At 55.9% G+C, this 15,902-nt stretch overlaps 1 protein-coding gene across 5 annotated transcripts in view; it reads left to right on the top strand.

Moving 5' to 3' along the window:
* Nphp4 (nephrocystin 4) overlaps window positions 1-15,902 on the top strand; it is a 104,237-nt gene that overhangs the window by 72,293 nt on the left and 16,042 nt on the right. For all 5 annotated transcript variants that reach the window (XM_071617283.1, XM_071617282.1, XM_027947628.2 and 2 more), the window contains 4 exons: window positions 5,282-5,442; window positions 8,437-8,617; window positions 11,725-11,850; window positions 13,741-13,949. In XM_071617283.1, coding sequence (XP_071473384.1) covers window positions 5,282-5,442; window positions 8,437-8,617; window positions 11,725-11,850; window positions 13,741-13,949 — 677 coding nt within the window. The remainder of the gene's footprint in view (window positions 1-5,281; window positions 5,443-8,436; window positions 8,618-11,724; window positions 11,851-13,740; window positions 13,950-15,902) is intronic.

The following is a 15,902-nucleotide window of genomic DNA, read 5'->3' as shown; positions in this document are numbered from 1 at the left end:
TCCAATGTGCCCATCCCCACACTGGCCAGCGGGAGCCCTCCAGGTGGCCTGGCAGCTAGGCCTGGCAGCTAGCTCCCTTCCACCTGCTCTACTGGTTCGGGGCATGCCTCCCTTCCTGGGCTGTCCAGTGTCCTGGGGTGCTGTGCCCCTGTTCCTGGGAGCCTTGTCCCTGAAGCCAGGGCCTGGCCGCTTTGATCTGGGTTTCATTACTTTGAAGCCTTTCACTGGGAAGAGGTGGGAAGTCCCTGTTCAAGCATGGTTTATGTTGGTTTCTGGTCCTTACTTTATTGATATATCTCTTACACAGAAAATCGTAGATCTTGGTAAGTTTTACTCACCTGTTGGCCTTCCAGCCTACATCATGGGCTTTGAGAACTGCACTGTTGATGCTGATGGGAGAGCCTGTCCCGACAGAGTTGAGGGGCCTCGTGGCTCTGCTCTGAGGCTCTGTCCCACTGGGTGCAGACGTGATGCATGACCCGGGGCCCTGGAAGTAATTCTTTCCTTGGTGGAGTTACATTGCCAGTTTGATATTTGGTAGGATTCATTTGTTTCAATTTGTTTTATATTTGCAGTTTTAGGTTTGCTTTTCTTCCTTTCTGATTCCATTTTTAAGAACTTTACACAGCTTAAATACACAACTGTCGTCAAGTGTGTACTGGAGACTCCTAGCCATCCCGTCCCCTCCTGCTCCTCTCTGTCCTGTCTCCTGGAGGATTTCAATTTCTTGTTTATCCTTCTAGTGTTTTCGTTTGTTTGGTCTTCAAAAGGAAGTGTGTGTATATCTTTGTTATCCCCCCCTTTCTCTCTTCAGTTGGAAGCACACCACGCACACTCTTCTGTACCCTGCACTTCTCAGTGAACACTGTCCTGCGTTCCACTCAACGTGGGCATGGTCTGCATCCCTTTTTATGGCTGCGTGGGACGCTAGGGGTGACTGTTCTGTAGTCTGTTCTACCAGTCTCCGATTGGGGGGCCTTTGGGCTTTTTCTGGTATTTCACCGCCCCAAGTAAGGCAGCCATTGAGTAGCCTGTGCGTCTGCTTCTTTATGACAACTCACTGCTGTGAGAACTTGCTCTGAATCAGTCCGTTTTCAGAGTGCTGCTCCCTGACCCCATTACCTTGTGCCACCCCACCTTTCAAAGGCTCCGGCACCTCAGCACTGCACACTGGGGACCAGGCACATGAGCCCCTGAGACACACTGCACCACATCCACGCCATGGCAGAGATGTCGGCGGGCATTGTGCCAGTGTCCGTCAGCTGCTTCCTCTCTGGAACTTGCCAGTCCTGTTGGGCCTGTCCCCATGACCTTCCTCTCATGGTGAGGTGTCCAACGCTGGGGGTCTTACAGTCAGGGAGACGTGAAATCAACCGTGTTAGCAGCTTTTTACCACAGTGACCAAGACGTCTTACCAAAACAACTTAAGAGGAGAGATTTACTTGGGCTCATGGTTTCAGAGGTTCTGTCCATGGTACTTGACTCCGTTGCTCTGGACTTTATGGTGGAACCGTGTAGTGGAGGAAAGATGTTTAACTCCTGGCAACTAGGAAACAGAGAGAAGGAGGAGCCCGGGGAGGAGAGAATCCCCACCTCCTCCAGCCACACCCCACCTGCCTGCAGTTGCCACCCAGAGCAATAGTCCTTTAAAATTGCTAATTAATCAAACTGGTTAATCCACAGATGAGGTTACAACTCTCAACCTAATCATTTTACCTCTGGAAATTCCTGCATTAATACAGATTTGGGGGTATACCTCACATCCGAACTATAACATTCTGCCCCTGGCACCCAAAAAGCTCATGTCCATTTCAAATACAAAATGCATTTAGTCCATCTCTGAGCGTCCCATAGTCTTTAACAGTTTCACCATTGCCCAAAAGTTTTAAGTCTAAATTCTCCTCTGAGACTTAAGACGGATTCTTGGTTGTGAGCCCCTGTAATGACGGAAAGCGAGTTGCATGAATCCAATATAAAATGGCACCGAGTGAACATTTCCATCCCAGAGTGGAGGAAGAGGGTGTAGAAAGAAGGACTGGGCCACAGTACGGCAGCCAGCTGAGCACACCAGCCCTCCCGCTTGCACCAGGTGAGATGAGACCTCGGAAGGGCCTGAGCAGTGCTGCCCTGTGGCCTTGCCAGGTGCAGCCCAGGTGACCTCTCTGTGAGGCTGACTTTGTTTGCAGCCAGCATACTTCCTTGGCAGCCTTTAATCCTAGAGGGTCTCCTCTACAGCTTTGGCTTCTCACACCTCCCTACGTGGCTCTCTCGGGCCTGCCTGCAGGGACTCTGACCCTGCTGCTCTTTGCCTGGCCTCCCAGGCCTTCCTTTGAAATATCCGTGGAAGCCTCCATGACCCCTTAAATCCTGCATTCCTGGAGAGCCGGCATCTGCGGGACCTTGCCAGGATCTTCCACCAGCTTGAGCAGTAGCTGGGCCCCCTGGATCATGGCTGAGCCTGGTAAAACAGAATCCCAGGGAAACGATTTCCCAGCATCCCTGTGTGAGCAGGCTGCCCCCGTGGTCTTTTAAAGAAGTTTCCAATTCTGCACCCTTGAGCCTGCAATGGGTGTGGTCTTGCTGATTCCTGAGTCGCCATCCTGAAGGCATTTTCCCTGTTGACTCTGCAAAGTACTTAGCTTCTCCTTATTGGTGGTGATCTCTTCAACAGTCACACCTTCCTCAGCCTCAGTGCTGTCCGGGCTTCTTCTCTGGCCAAATGACAAGTTTTAAAAATCTCTCCTTTCTGCTTTTTGCTTCTGATTCTCAAAAGCAAACCTGGCTGGAAGTTGCCAGCAACACACTGTTGTCACTGCCTGAATGCTGTGCAAACTTGAAATCAACCTGCCATGTTAATTAATTCATCACTTTTAAATTCAGCCCCATAGAAACTCTCAGAACATGGGAAAAATGTAGATAAGTTTTTTTTTTTTTTTTTTTGGCCAGAATATAGTATGAATAGCCTCTAGTCCAGTTTCCAAAAGAATCCTCATTTCTCTCTGAAACCTCGTGAACATAGTCTTTTCTGTCCACATTTCTGTTGGCACTGTGGTCTTCTAAACCCAACCAGAATCACCGTTGATTCCCGCTTACACATTCTAAGGCTTCGCCAGCCGGCTTCTCCAAGCTTTTTCAGATTCTCCTACAAACCAGTTCCAGAGGTTTCTGAGCCGCATGGTCAGGTTAGTCACAGTAATGACCCTACTCTTAGTACCAGCTTCTGTGTCAGGTATCTTGGTCAGTGATGAAAAGCTGACATGACCACTTAGAGGAGGACAGTGTATTTTGGCTCGTGGTTTTGGAGGTCTGTCCACGGCTGGCCTGCTCCGTTGCTCTGGGCCATGATGACAGAAGGGTGTGGCAGAGGAAACCAGGAAGCGGGGGTGGGGGGGGGGTGGGGGGGGGTCAGACACACGCACGCAAAGATGTGTGCACTTACAGAGCCACGGGGACAAGAGGTAACCCCTGAGTGCACATCCCTCGTGACCCACTTGCCCCAGCCACGTGCCACCTGCATACGGTCAACACCCACGCAGTAGTGCTTCCAGATTAAGAATCCATCAAATGGATCAGTCCATGGGTTAGGTTACAGCTCTCACAATCCGATTATCTCACTCGAACACAGGAGCTTTTGGGGATACCTCACATGCAAACAGTAACATCAGCCTCAATGAAGTTTGTTGTATTTTATCATTATTTTTTGTACTGGGGATTGAACCGCGGGTGCTTTTCCACTGAAATACATTCCCCAGTCCTTTTTATTTTGAGACAGCATCTCGTTAGTTGCTGAGGGTGTCCTTGAATTTGTGGTCCTCCTGCCTCCTCCCACGGCACAGGATGACAGGTGTGTGCCACCACTGCCAGCCTCAGTGAAGTTTTAATGAGTGAAGTTCAGTGTGTTTTATGCTCGTCCTTTTTTGCGGACTTCTGTTCCTGTCTTTCCCGGGTTTCTGTCGGGCCACCCGTCTACTTGGTCCCGTGTAGGGGCTTTTCATCCATCGCAGTGGTCAGCCTTTGTCTTTGATGTCAGTTGGAATGGTCTCTGCTGTGTCATTTGTCGTTTCCTTTGCTGGTGGTGGGTGTTGCTCTGTGGGTGTGTGACACGGGGATCCCACCTGAACCTGGGTGTCCTGAGCTCCAGCCGGATATCGTAGGCCACTGAGTCCTCAGAGCAGGGCCAGGCTGAGTTTGGGGTGAGGGTCTTGCCACCTCTGAGAGGCCATGCTGGGGCATGCTGCCTGCCACTGGCCTTGGTGACCAGCTCCTCCTTGTTCTTGTCCTGGGTTCTTACGTGCCCTTGGCCCTGTGAGATGCCCCTTCAGGCCTAAGCAGCTGTTCCTCACCCTGCTTCCCTGGGACCCACCCTGGGGCTGAAGCTCAAGGTCTTAGGCTGTGTCCCTCCCTCTAGTAATTGCACTGCCACCTGGTCTTGAGGACAGGTGGCCTGAGATGGAGTCACAGAGGGAACCTGTGGCCCAACCATATATAAACCTCAGTCCAGTGGAGGACCACACAGACTCCTGCCCCTTCTTCCTGGAGACCAGGGTTCTGCTCCTTGGTGCTTCACAAATGCTGATCCGTGGGGGTAGACCAGGGGTGTTGATTTGAACTTGCCAGCATTGCTGTCCCTGAACCTCATCTAATGGAAGTTTCAGTGGCATTTGTGTCAATTTAGAATTAATGATAGTGCCACTTCAGGACGAAGGCTGGCTGCAGTCGGCTCATGTCTCAGCCCCATAGCCAGGCACTGCCTCCAAGAGGAGCCCACAAGCCCGTGGGGTGCTGCCCGGCCTGTGTTAGGGCAGCCCCGTTCCAGGTCCCGAGTTCCCACACTTGAACAAGCTTGAAGCACCTGCTCCGCTTGAGAGGTGTGTGTGTGTGTGTGTGCATGTGTGCGTGCGTGCGTGCACCATATTGACAGCAGATGTCGGCTGCGTTTTTCCTTAAATTCTGCGTGCCCAGAATAATGAGCTTCCCAGCGAGCCTCATCAGGGCGCTTGTTCCCATCCATCATAGATGTTTTACAAGGACTTGGTGAAAGCCATAAATCTTATTTTGGAAGTTTACTGTGTACATTGAAAAGAAGTGTAGTCTTCTGAACATGACTCTTGGCTTTGTTAATTGGGGCATTTTATGATGTTTTTGATTAATGTGTTTTTTAACTATCAATATGACTGAAGCAGAAATTGGTAATCATGACCCGAGCAGAGATCTCTTCAGAGAGTAAAGATGATGAATGACTCCAGTTACTTCTGGGCCCTCATGGGGCCTCCTCGCACAGGGTCTCCTGGCTTCCAGCTGAGGTACGTGGTGGGCCCTGGATTCCTGAAGCCGGGCGAGCAGCGCTGGTTCCTCCGCTACCTGGCCCTGCAGACCTTGCAGATCGACGTCTGGGACGGGGACTCCTTGCTCCTCATTGGATCTGCCGCCGTCCAGATGAAGGTACGGCCTTGCTCAGGCCAGGCATGGCTCACAGGGCAGTCCATGGAGAGCTGGTCACCATGCAGCACTGGACTGTGGTTTGCTTTTTGCCACTGAGAACAGTGCTGAGCCCTCTGTGCTCTGAACAGAAGGCGAGGTGTGGCTTGCTGAGCTCCCCTGCAAGCTGGCCTGCCAGGTGTCGTCTGCTGCTCCTTGAGTGTGATGATGTAAGTTTCCCCATTGCAGGAGCCAGGTGGGTGGCCTTGAAGGTGGAATGAACAAGGGAAAAGGGTGAAAACTTGGCATGGTCATCAGTGAAGGAATTCTAGCTAGAATCAACACCCCCCCAACCGTGCCTGTCCGTATCCTGACACCCAGCTCTGTCCTGTCCTCGCGCTTTCCGCGGCTTCTCCGCAGACCTTCCCTACTGCGTGCAGGGGACCATAGTGGGTCAGAGGCAGACCACCATGACTACTGCTGTGTGCTTCTGCGGGATGTCCTGGGCCTTGCTCTCAAGGCCTGTGGGGGTAGGGGGAGGAGACACCATAACCATGGCTCCTGGGTCTCTCCTGCCTCCACCCCAGGTGACCACACCCTCCTGCACTCTGGGCCCCTCTATTGATATGGCCCTCTAGCGGCCGCTGAGCATGAGACGCAGACCTGGCCATCACTCTGCCCCTCCTCCGCCATGTGCTGGCTTTCTCTGTCCTCCCATGTGCAGCACCAGGGGTCCCTGACAGCAGGCTGCTGTTCCTGGGCTCAGCTTGTCCCTCCCTCCTCTGATTCTGACTCCCTGTGCACCCTGTGACTCAGCCCGCCTCAGTGTCTTTAGTGAGGAGGATGTGCTCCCTAGGGGTATGGTAGAGCTGTGGGTGTAGGGGCCTGGGGCAGGGTCTGCCAGTAAGGACTCAGTTGCTGTAACCCTCCTGGTCTTCGGAGTCTTGTTTGTGCCTCCCACCCTGGCCCTGACTGCCCGAGAGCAGGGTGGGGTGCACAGCCAGGCTACACGCACTGCCCAGGGGGGCTCACCCCCCTGGGGCCTGGCCCAACCAAACCCTGCGTCCTTGTTCACCTTCATACCTGGAGACAGAAGCCGTTGATTCCCTCCCGTAAGAGCAGCCCTTAGCCCAGTGCCGTGCCGTGATGTGTATTGACAGAGTTGGACCAAGGAAAACTGAGTTTCAGGGGCTGGGCTTGCCTAGCACGTGTGAGGCCCTGGGTTTGATCCTCAGCACCGCATAATAAATAAATATATAAATAAATAGAGAGATAGATAGGTAGATAGATAGATAGATAGATAGATAGATAGAAGGTATGGTGTCCATCTACAACTAAAAAAATAAAAATAAAAACCCTTTTAACTTTAAGTGAAAAAGTCTTTTAGGTTTAAAACTGAAGGAGCAAAGGTGGGAAGTGAAGGTGGGAGAGGTGGCCTCCTGTGGCGTGGTCCTGGGTGGTCAGTGCTGTGCTGTCCTTTCTCTTCTGGGCCTCGAGTGTGCGCACGTGGGCCCTCACCGAGCCGCGCTCCGCCCGCTCCGCCTGGTCGTCCTGTTTTCTGCCCACCAAGGCTGCCTGTGGCTCGCCTCTGCCTGCTGGTGGGCGTGCCCGAGACGGCCCTGTAACTGAAGGAGCTGAATTTCCTGTGTCTCTTGTGTTGTTGTGGCAACCGGAAGAGCTGCTGCCAGCAGCTGCGTGCTCCCTTTGGTGTGGCTGAAGCCCAGGGTCACGCTTGATGACAACCAGGGTGGGTTTTCAGCCCAATTCCGACTCAGGATTTTGACTCGAAACTTGTGCTTGGCTTGTTCCACTGTCCCTAGACGACAGGTTCTAGGCAGCAGAATTCCTTGCCGAGCGAGGGTAGCAGGTGCACAGGGCCAGATGGGTACGGCCCAGAGGCTGGCAAGGCCTGCAGATGAGAGGGCCTGGGCTGCTGCACACGTGTCCTTTTTAAGGGTGTTGGCCTCTTTAAGTCCCTGTGGCTTGGTGGGCGAGGGTGCTGCTTTGTGTCTGTTCACGGCTCCTCGTGAGGCTGACGTTATTTCTTATATTTATTGCCCCTTCTCAGAGGAGTCTTCCCAGACCTCATCTTCCAAGGGTCCTGGCCTGGGGACGTGCATGCTGTGAGTCGGGCAGTGGGTACGAGCAGCGCCAGGCCAGCAGGTGCTGCGTTGATGGAGCCGAGGGCAGGCTCGGGTCTGCCTCTCCACTCCCAGAGGCAGGTGCTTTGGTTGCAGTGAGAGCTGGAAAACATTCCACACCTCTGCTTTGGTCCAGGGAGCAGTAGAGAAAGTGCAAGCGGGCTGGAGCCGTGATGGTAGCACGGTCCCCCGCACGCCAGCAAGCTCCTGGGCTCAGGCGGAGGCTGGGGGTGGAATGTGAAGACCCTGGCCGGCAAGGTCCTGCCCATTACTATCCTGGCTCTGGCGCGTCCCTGTGCTCTCTCTGCCTGACTTCCCGATGGGCCTCAGTCCCGCGCTACAGCTGGCCCTTGTGCCCTGTGGCCCCTGCCCGGCCCTCTGGGCACCTCCAGCCGCAATGAAGTCGTGCAGGCTGTGCTGTGCACTCCTGCCCTGCTGGCCTCCCCTGCCCTGCTGGCCTCCACTGCCCTGCTGGCCTCTGCTGCCCTGTGCCTGTGCTCATCAGTTCAGACTGCTGCCCAGGTCACTCCTGAGTGCCCTGAGTTCGGCTCAGTGGAGGGTCCTTATCTCTTTCTACTGCCCACCTCTGGTCCTTCTCCCTGTGAAGGGCAGGTGCCAGGCCACTGTGCATCCCCAGGGGCAGTGTTTTCAGGGGGCAAGTTGGGTCCACTTCCAGAGTCTCTGAAGAAGCCCCTGATGTTGAGGGCTCGCGGTTTAAGGAGGTCTCCCCCGCAGCGTGTACGTGGTCAGGGCTCCGGGTTCCTGGCCTTCCCCACGCTCAGTGGTCTTTCTCGGGGCTCTGGAGTGGTTGCACCTGCAGGGATCCCTGGGCGGGGTGGTGGAACCCCGCTCCTGAGCGCCTGCCTCTCCTTCGCAGCACCTCCTCCGCCAGGGGCGGCCGGCTGTGCAGGTGCCACATGAGCTCGAGGTCGTGGCGACCGAGTATGAGCAGGACGCGTCTGTGGTGAGTGGAGCCGTGACCAGGTTTGGCAGCGTCAAGCCCATTGGTGTCCACACGGTGGTGAGGGGCCTGCTGCACCTGACCTTGGCCAACGTGGGTGAGTCCTGGCAGCTTTGCCTGGGTTTGTGCTGTTTCCGGGGACGGCTGGTCTCTGCTGGAGCGTGAGGGCCCGCGGCAGCGTGGGCGCTGTGAACTTGGCAGGAATCAGCAGGAGGCAGGTCAGCTTGGCTTCAGGAGTCCACCTCAGCTCCTGACCAGGACTGAGATCCTTGCCACCTCAGACTGGCCCACGTGATGTCTCTTGGTGCTCTCCGTGGGTCATCCCAGCGACTCCGTGACAGTCCTCAAGTGGCTGGATTCTGGGAGGGTGTTCCTGTTTGGACGTGCAGTCAACATAACTGCCCGCTGCAGAGGAGAGGAGATGCTCCGCACCCTCCGAGCAGCTCGGGAGGGTGAGAGGGGAGTTTCTCTCGGGCACTGAGATCTTGAGCAGATGGAGTCCCACGGGCTGCTGGCAGAGACTGAGCAGAGTCCTGTTCTCATTCTCTGTGTCTGGGCCGGGGTCGGGGGCTCGGCATGGTCCCACCTGGGCTTCCCGTTTCCAACAGAGGGCAGCGATGGGGTTGGGGCTGCTCAGTGCTGGTGGGTGGAGATGTCCAGAGGCTAGGTGCCTGCCTGTGGCCACCCCAGAGGGCCAACAAGGATCCTGCTGGTCCTGTGGCACGCCCACTGATCTTCCCTTGGGGATATTCTGAAACGGTTGGGCCTTTCTAGGCAAAATGGGAAGTGCAGTGAGACAAGCTATTGGAAGGTTCTGGAACACTCCACGAGGCTGGGACACAGGCCTCTATTATCGTATTAGGGAATTTTCCATTGCTCAAAACCTGGTCTGACCTGGCGTCCTGGTGACCCACGGGCCACTCCACCATGTGCAGGCACAGCACAGGGTGTCAGAGCTGCGGTGGCAGCGGGAGGGAGCGCACAGCCCATTAATTCTGGGAGGCTCTGCCTGCTTGTCTACAAGTGTAGACGCCGAGACAGCCTGGAAGGCAGACAGTGCGGGCCCAGCGAGGCTCAGTTAGGTTCTGGAGGAGTGAATGAGCCCCATGTGAGCGGCAGGCGCTGTCTGAGCACTCGCTGAGCTGCACAGGCCTCTGCTGGAGCCCCTGGCTGCGCTTACGTTAGTTCACCCGCCCACAAGTGTGCAGTGACTCCAGGCCTTAATCTTATCTTGAGGAGAAAGATGGGCTCCATTATATGTTATCTTAAATTGTCATTTTCATACTTTGCCTGCGAGAGAGAGATAAGCCCAGGGGAAGGAGAGTTGCGGCCTGCAGGAGGGACTCTGAGCACCGGAGGGGAGCTGCCGCAGGGGACCATGCTCACGCAGCACTGCGCACCCCTGCAGCTGCGCTTGTGAACTTTGTGCTTTTTTTTTTTTTTTTTTTAAGAATAAAGTGGTATGGCCTTTATTTCTTTATAAAATTGGCTATTGTGCGTGGCACAGAGGCGCTGCCAGTGCATAGGAAGACCTCTGTGGGAGCCTTCGGGGGCAGAAGCGGGCGCTGTGCAGCGCCTGTTCCAGTGGGAGGCCGAGCAAGGACGCAGGGTTGCCTGTGGAGACGCAGCCATCTGCCAGTCCCACTCAGGGCTCCTGGGTCTTGTGGTGGGCAGAGGACTGTCCTCTGGCTTGGTGCTTCTCCTCCCAGGCCCCCTGGCTCCTCAGCAGTCTCTTCCACACTGTGTTCTGATCCGTGGCCTGATCTTGACCTTGAAACAAATTCCTCGGTCGCTGTCCTCCAGGGATGGCCAGAACTGTGTTGCTTTCTTTCCCCTGGTGATCTGGTTGTGAAATAGGCCAGCAGGTCAGCTGGGAAATTGGTTCTCACTTCTGCAAACTCCTGCAGGCAGCTGTCAGGCAGATGTCCCCGTAGGTCAAGTGTCTGTGTCCTCAGGGAATGTAGGGCAGCCAAGTGCATGCTTCACGGAGAGCCAGGATGTGGACTTTGACAAGTGACCAAGGTGTGGGGCCAGACAGCTGGTGGTGGCGTGCCGTGCTCAGCCACAGGCCACTGCCTGAGCCCTGCCTGCGTGTGTGGAGGCCCCTGCTGCGGGCACCTCGTTCCCTGGCATCACCCTGTCTCACCAGTGTAAGGTGGCACACTGTGCCCATGCCCACTGGAGGAGGCATGCGGATGTGAGTTCAACTCACCTGGTCTATTTTCCCATCTTTCCAACAGTCAGTGCTGTAGGTGCGAGTGCCCTGGGTGGGGTGGGGATGCGGCCTGCTGTGGCCTCCTCTGTGGGTCCATGTGGTCCTGCTGGTCTCATGGCTGTGGTGATTGTCATCACCCACCCTCCTGGAGCCCAGGCTCCAAGAATGGTGTCGCCCACCTGTGAGCTATGTGGACTGGATCCCGACCTTGAAAGAATTTCCTGGGTCACTGTCTCCCAAGAGCCTCGTGCCACCAGGCTTGGAACAGGCCAGTGCTCATCACAGTCAGATGCAGGTGGACCTGAGGCCTCACCTGTGGTTCAGGGACCCACTGGCCATCAGATGCAGGCGGTTGAGAAGCCAGGGGGTGGGTGTACATGTGGCCCAGGGAGGTACTGCTCTCCTCGGGGCTGGGTCCTTGCCAGGCCCTGGGGCACTGCACTGTTCAGCTGCAGGGAGGTGTGGCCAGTGCTTCTGGGTCTCCATCTGGAATTGCCCCAGTGCCCCAGCTGGGAAGGCTCTGGCCTTCAGGTAGCATGAAAGCTTGTCCTCCAGCAGTGCCCACTTCCAGAGGCTGAGGTTGCAGGATATGTTCCCTGTGACGGTCCAGAAATCCAGGGATGAGAACCGTGTTGACTGGCAGGTGTGGTGGTGCACACCTGTACTCCCAGTGACTTAGGAGGCTGAGGCAGGAGGATCAAAAATTGGAGACTAGCCTGGGAAACCTAGTAAGATCCTTTGTCCAAAAAAAAAAAAAAAAAAAAAAAAAATGTGAGTCCACAGACAGGTGCACGGCTCCATCCTCACGGTGGGAGGGTGGGAAGGTGCACCTCAGAGACAGAGTGCAAGGGGCCCTGCCTGCCAAATAGCGTTCCGAGCAGAGGTGGGTGCTGGGGTGCTGGCTGAAGGCTGGAACCCTCATAGCAAGGGCTGCTGGTTCGTCAGCCTCCCCCTTGGTGTCTGTTTCATGCCGGATCCTTTTTATTCAGGTCACACGTGTGAACGGCCAGTGAGGGGTTCTAGCCTGCTGCCACCATCCAGGTCTCGGGTCATCTCCAGTGACGGAGCCAGTCGCTTCTCTGGGGGCAGCCTCCTCCCAAGGGGAGGCCCAAGATGTGAGTCGAGGCTGTGGGGCTCCCTGGGTGGTGGTGAGTGGCACTGTGGGGCAGGGCAGGACAAGAGGGTGTGCGTGTTGTGTTTGTGGTGTTGGGGGCCCTCTGGGGCCGGGGCAAGTGGTTGCTGTGACCAGCTTCCGGCCTTGATGAGGGTCCTTTGGACCTACTGTCCCCACCACATCCCCCAGGCTGGGCCCTGTGGCCAGCAGTGTGGTTTCATGGGGAGATGGTAATTCCATGGCAGCGTTTGGGTTTGGTCAGGGAAGGGGAAAGGTCAGGGTGGACCTCAGCTGATTTTAAAAGCACATTTGAAACTCCCCATTGGTTTCCTAGCCACTTACAGAGCTTTGGAAAGAAACACCTGGGTCTGGAGAGCAAGATCTGGGTTTGGCAAAAGTGCTTTTCACAGCAGTGAGGTGCTGGGAAATGAAACCCACAGACCTAAATCTCAACACGCCATTTGAACTAAAAATGGGTGATGCTTTTTAAGTGGCCTTTTCCCCACATGTTGTGGAGAGTCTCCTGTGAATCTGAAACAGCCGTGAGCCGTCTTGTGTGGGTAGTCCTCTGACTTCATTGGCCTTGTCCAGGAGCGAGGCAGAGCCATGGCTTGTTGGAGCTGGGTGGGGCTCTGGGTTCCATCTTGCAAGACCTTGAGGACGCCACTGTCCAACCCCTGAACCTTGAGGCACAACCGAACTCTTCCAGGGACAGAGGCCTGTGTGCTCAGCAGAAGCTCGGAGGGACCCATGACCCAGGGGAGCCATGAGTCTGTTTTGGGCCCGCTCCTCATTTTAATGTGGATATTAAATTTTGGATAGCTCAGCTGTGATTCTGGGCTGGGCTTCCTCCCATATGCCTGCGCCTTTAGACGTGGAAATGCCCTTTAGGGGTGGTAAGACATTGGAACCAACTTGTGGCATCTAAAAAGCAATTGTATGGCTTTAAAATAGAATGATGGCGAGGGACCTGGCAGTGGCACTTGTGAGGGGAGAGGAGAGCTGCTTGGGAGGACGCCCTCCGTGTCTGATGGAAGGTGGACCTGGCCAGGAGGGTCCCTGCAGGCCTTGCTTAGCCCAAGGAAACTTCTGGTGGTGGCTGTGCGCCAGGAGTACCTGGCTCCTAGGTCGGGGTGTCCCTTTACCTGGCCTTCCTGGCCCGGCAGCTGGATGTCAGGGAGTCTCATGTGTCAGTTCTTGATGTGGCCTTGTCCCTGAAGGTAGTCCCACCACCACCTGTAGCCCTGCCTCCGTAGGAGATGGGGTAGGGTGAGCACAACTCTGCTTCTGTCACCTGCTGGTGGCTTTCCTGGTGCTCAGGGTGTGAGTAGCCCACCCTCCAAGGACATAGGCTGTTCTTGGGCTCAGGTGGTCCAGGGGCATTTGGAGCCAGGCTTGACTTGAACTCCGTCTGCCTCTGACACACTGGGAGGCTTCCAGCCAAGGGACACAGCCCCTCATAGCCCCCTGCTCCTGAGCTGAGCTTGACTGGTGATGGCAGACGTGGGCTTGGGTGAGGGTGCCCTGAGAGCACAGGACGCTTCCCGGAGGGGCCGCCTCAGCTGCAGCCACATCCTGGCTGGTGTTGGTGCCCTTTAGATCCAAGCACATGAGCCTCCCACCAGAAAGTCACCTAATGGAGTATCCAAGGACCAGACTCCAAATTCTTTTTATCTGAGAGGCTGGTGAAAGAAGAGGTGCTGTGGGGCTCAGGCTTGGGAGTTGTCGTCTGTCAGCACCTTAGAACTCACAGAGGGGACCTACAAAGAAGAATCAGATTCACTCTTGGAGCTTCCTGTCTGGATAAAGTGGTTCTGGGTGGCCCACCACTGTCTGCTTGGAGAGCATGGACTGTACACAGTCACCCCTGACTCCTTTTCTGACCCTTCAGCAGGAAAAAATGTGGTCCAAGCACAGAAGCTGGCCGATGTGGACAGCGACCTGGCCGCCATGCTGCTGACCCACGTGAGGGGCGGCCAGGGGCTCCAGGGTGCTGGCCGTGAGGCTGATGCTGTCCGTAGGCGCAAGCTGGAGAGGATGCGGTCTGTGCGCCTGCAGGAATCCGGAGGGGAGCCGGGCAGCCGCAGAACAAACATACTGGTGAGGGTCCAGGCTGCGTACCCATGTCTGTCCTCCCTTCCTTCTGGTCCTGTCAACTTTCTTCCAAATCCTGGTTACAAGAGACAAGAAAAATGGGACTTTTCAGCCACCAGGGGCAATTTTCAGGTTGGAATTTTCTGGAACTCTTTTAAGTAAAGCTGATTCTTAGGCTTTACTCTTGGAAGTTGCTTCCATTTAGCTTGGCCATGCCTTGGAGCCGGGGTTTTAAGAAAGCTGCAGGTGACTCTGAGGTCCCCCAGATTTGAGGGCCAAGAGCTTAAATGTCTGGGATTATCACTTGAGTCAACTTGACCAAAAGAATTTCCTTTTCTGGCTGAATGTCTAAATAGACCTGTAAGGTTTTGCAATGAAGAAATGGGGGAAGAACGGCCACACCTCATGGTATGTGAACCTATGCTGCCACCAACACCCCCGGGGTCATGGCAGCATGCACCGGCTTAGCCCCTGCGGGAGCCATGTGCACTGGGGGCGGGAGGAGCCTTGGTCCCTGCCAGGAGCCTGGGGAAGGCAGAGAACCAGCCTGTCAGCCTGTGGGGAAGGAGGCAGTGTAGGTGGGAGGGTGCCGTGGGGGAGAGGTGGGCACGTGAGCCGGTTTTGGTGGGCTTGGCCTCCAGGGCCTCTGCCTGGCCTTCATGCCCACAAGTCCTCCCCAGGCAAGCTCCGTCAGCTGTCCGGCGGGCTCACTGAGGGTTCCCTCAGGGAGTGGTGGGCCTGGAACACAGCGGTCCTCAGTGGCAGTGGCTGTGTGGTGGTGGCCCTATCAATCTGGCTAGCTTGCTGTCACACGGTATGAGGAGAAGTGAGCCAGCCAGGCGTGGAGGCAGTCAAGCCACAAGCTGTCCCCCAGTTTCCCATGATGTTCTGAGCTGGTGGCCGGCAGGAGGTTGGTGAAGTGACTCGAGGGATCACATGTCAGAGGTTCCTGTCACTTCCAGAGCCTTCACAAGTCAGGGCCCTGTGAAGCAGTGGTGCTGCGGCGGAGTCAGCCTGTTTTTGTTGGGCCGGCTTGCTGGGCCCCGCCTGGTCCTCTGTGGGGCAAGTTTACTGCATCCTGGGATGGCCTTGGCCCCAAGGGCTGTGCAGCAGGCAGGCGGGGGACCCCGGGTCGTCTTGTAGCAGGTGGCACAGCCCCAGGGAGGCAGAGCTAGGCATTAGGCCAAGTGTCTCAGGGCTTCTCAACAGAAGGTCCTGTGGCCTGTGGCTGGGAGCAAGCTCCAGCAACCCGATTCCCTACCCTGTAATACCAAGGGACACTCTGTCCCTGTGCCTCCTCTTCCTTGTGAGGGTCACAGCCTACTGTGTGTCCAGTGCCCATAGTGACTGCCATGATCAGTGGTAGCCACTGCATGTGTGCAGCCAGAGGCCTGCAGGGAGACCCTGGGTTGAGAGGGAGGCTGCCACTCTTGTTCAGGGGTGAGGGATGCCGTGGGGTTGCAGGTGACAGGAATCTGGCATGCAGTGACCTGTAGCACAGGTCCCAGGCCTCACCCTGATTTCTGGCCCTGCTGCTCTGCTCAGTGGCTGTCCCCACACGAGTCCTTTGATGCAGTAACTGCACAGCCCCAGGCAGGGCCAGCTGTATTGTTCACCAGGGTCAGGTCCCCCCAGCTGCCCTCTGTATAGCATCCTCACCCTCCACCTCCCTAGGTGGCATCCCCACAGCCCAGGCGTGACCCCTCAGCTGCACAGTGATGTTGTGCTCCCAAGAGCCATGCTGTCATGTCAGGCCGAGGGCCATGGAGGGGAAAGCTTGCTTCCCAGAGGTACAGTGAGCAGACGGCCCGTTGTCTCACTGCCTACGTGATGTGCCTGGGCCTGAGCCAGTGTCTAGGACCACACTGGGAGCGATGAGAGCCAGGAACCGAGGGACCCAGTGGGGACCATCATTGTTTTTTTGCTTTGGCTTCGAATTGATGGAGGAACGAGATGGGA

This window comes from Marmota flaviventris, chromosome 10, assembly GCF_047511675.1.
Source record: "Marmota flaviventris isolate mMarFla1 chromosome 10, mMarFla1.hap1, whole genome shotgun sequence".
In the NCBI taxonomy this organism is placed as follows: Eukaryota; Metazoa; Chordata; class Mammalia; order Rodentia; family Sciuridae; genus Marmota; species Marmota flaviventris.
This window is presented reverse-complemented; position numbering and strand designations above follow the sequence as displayed.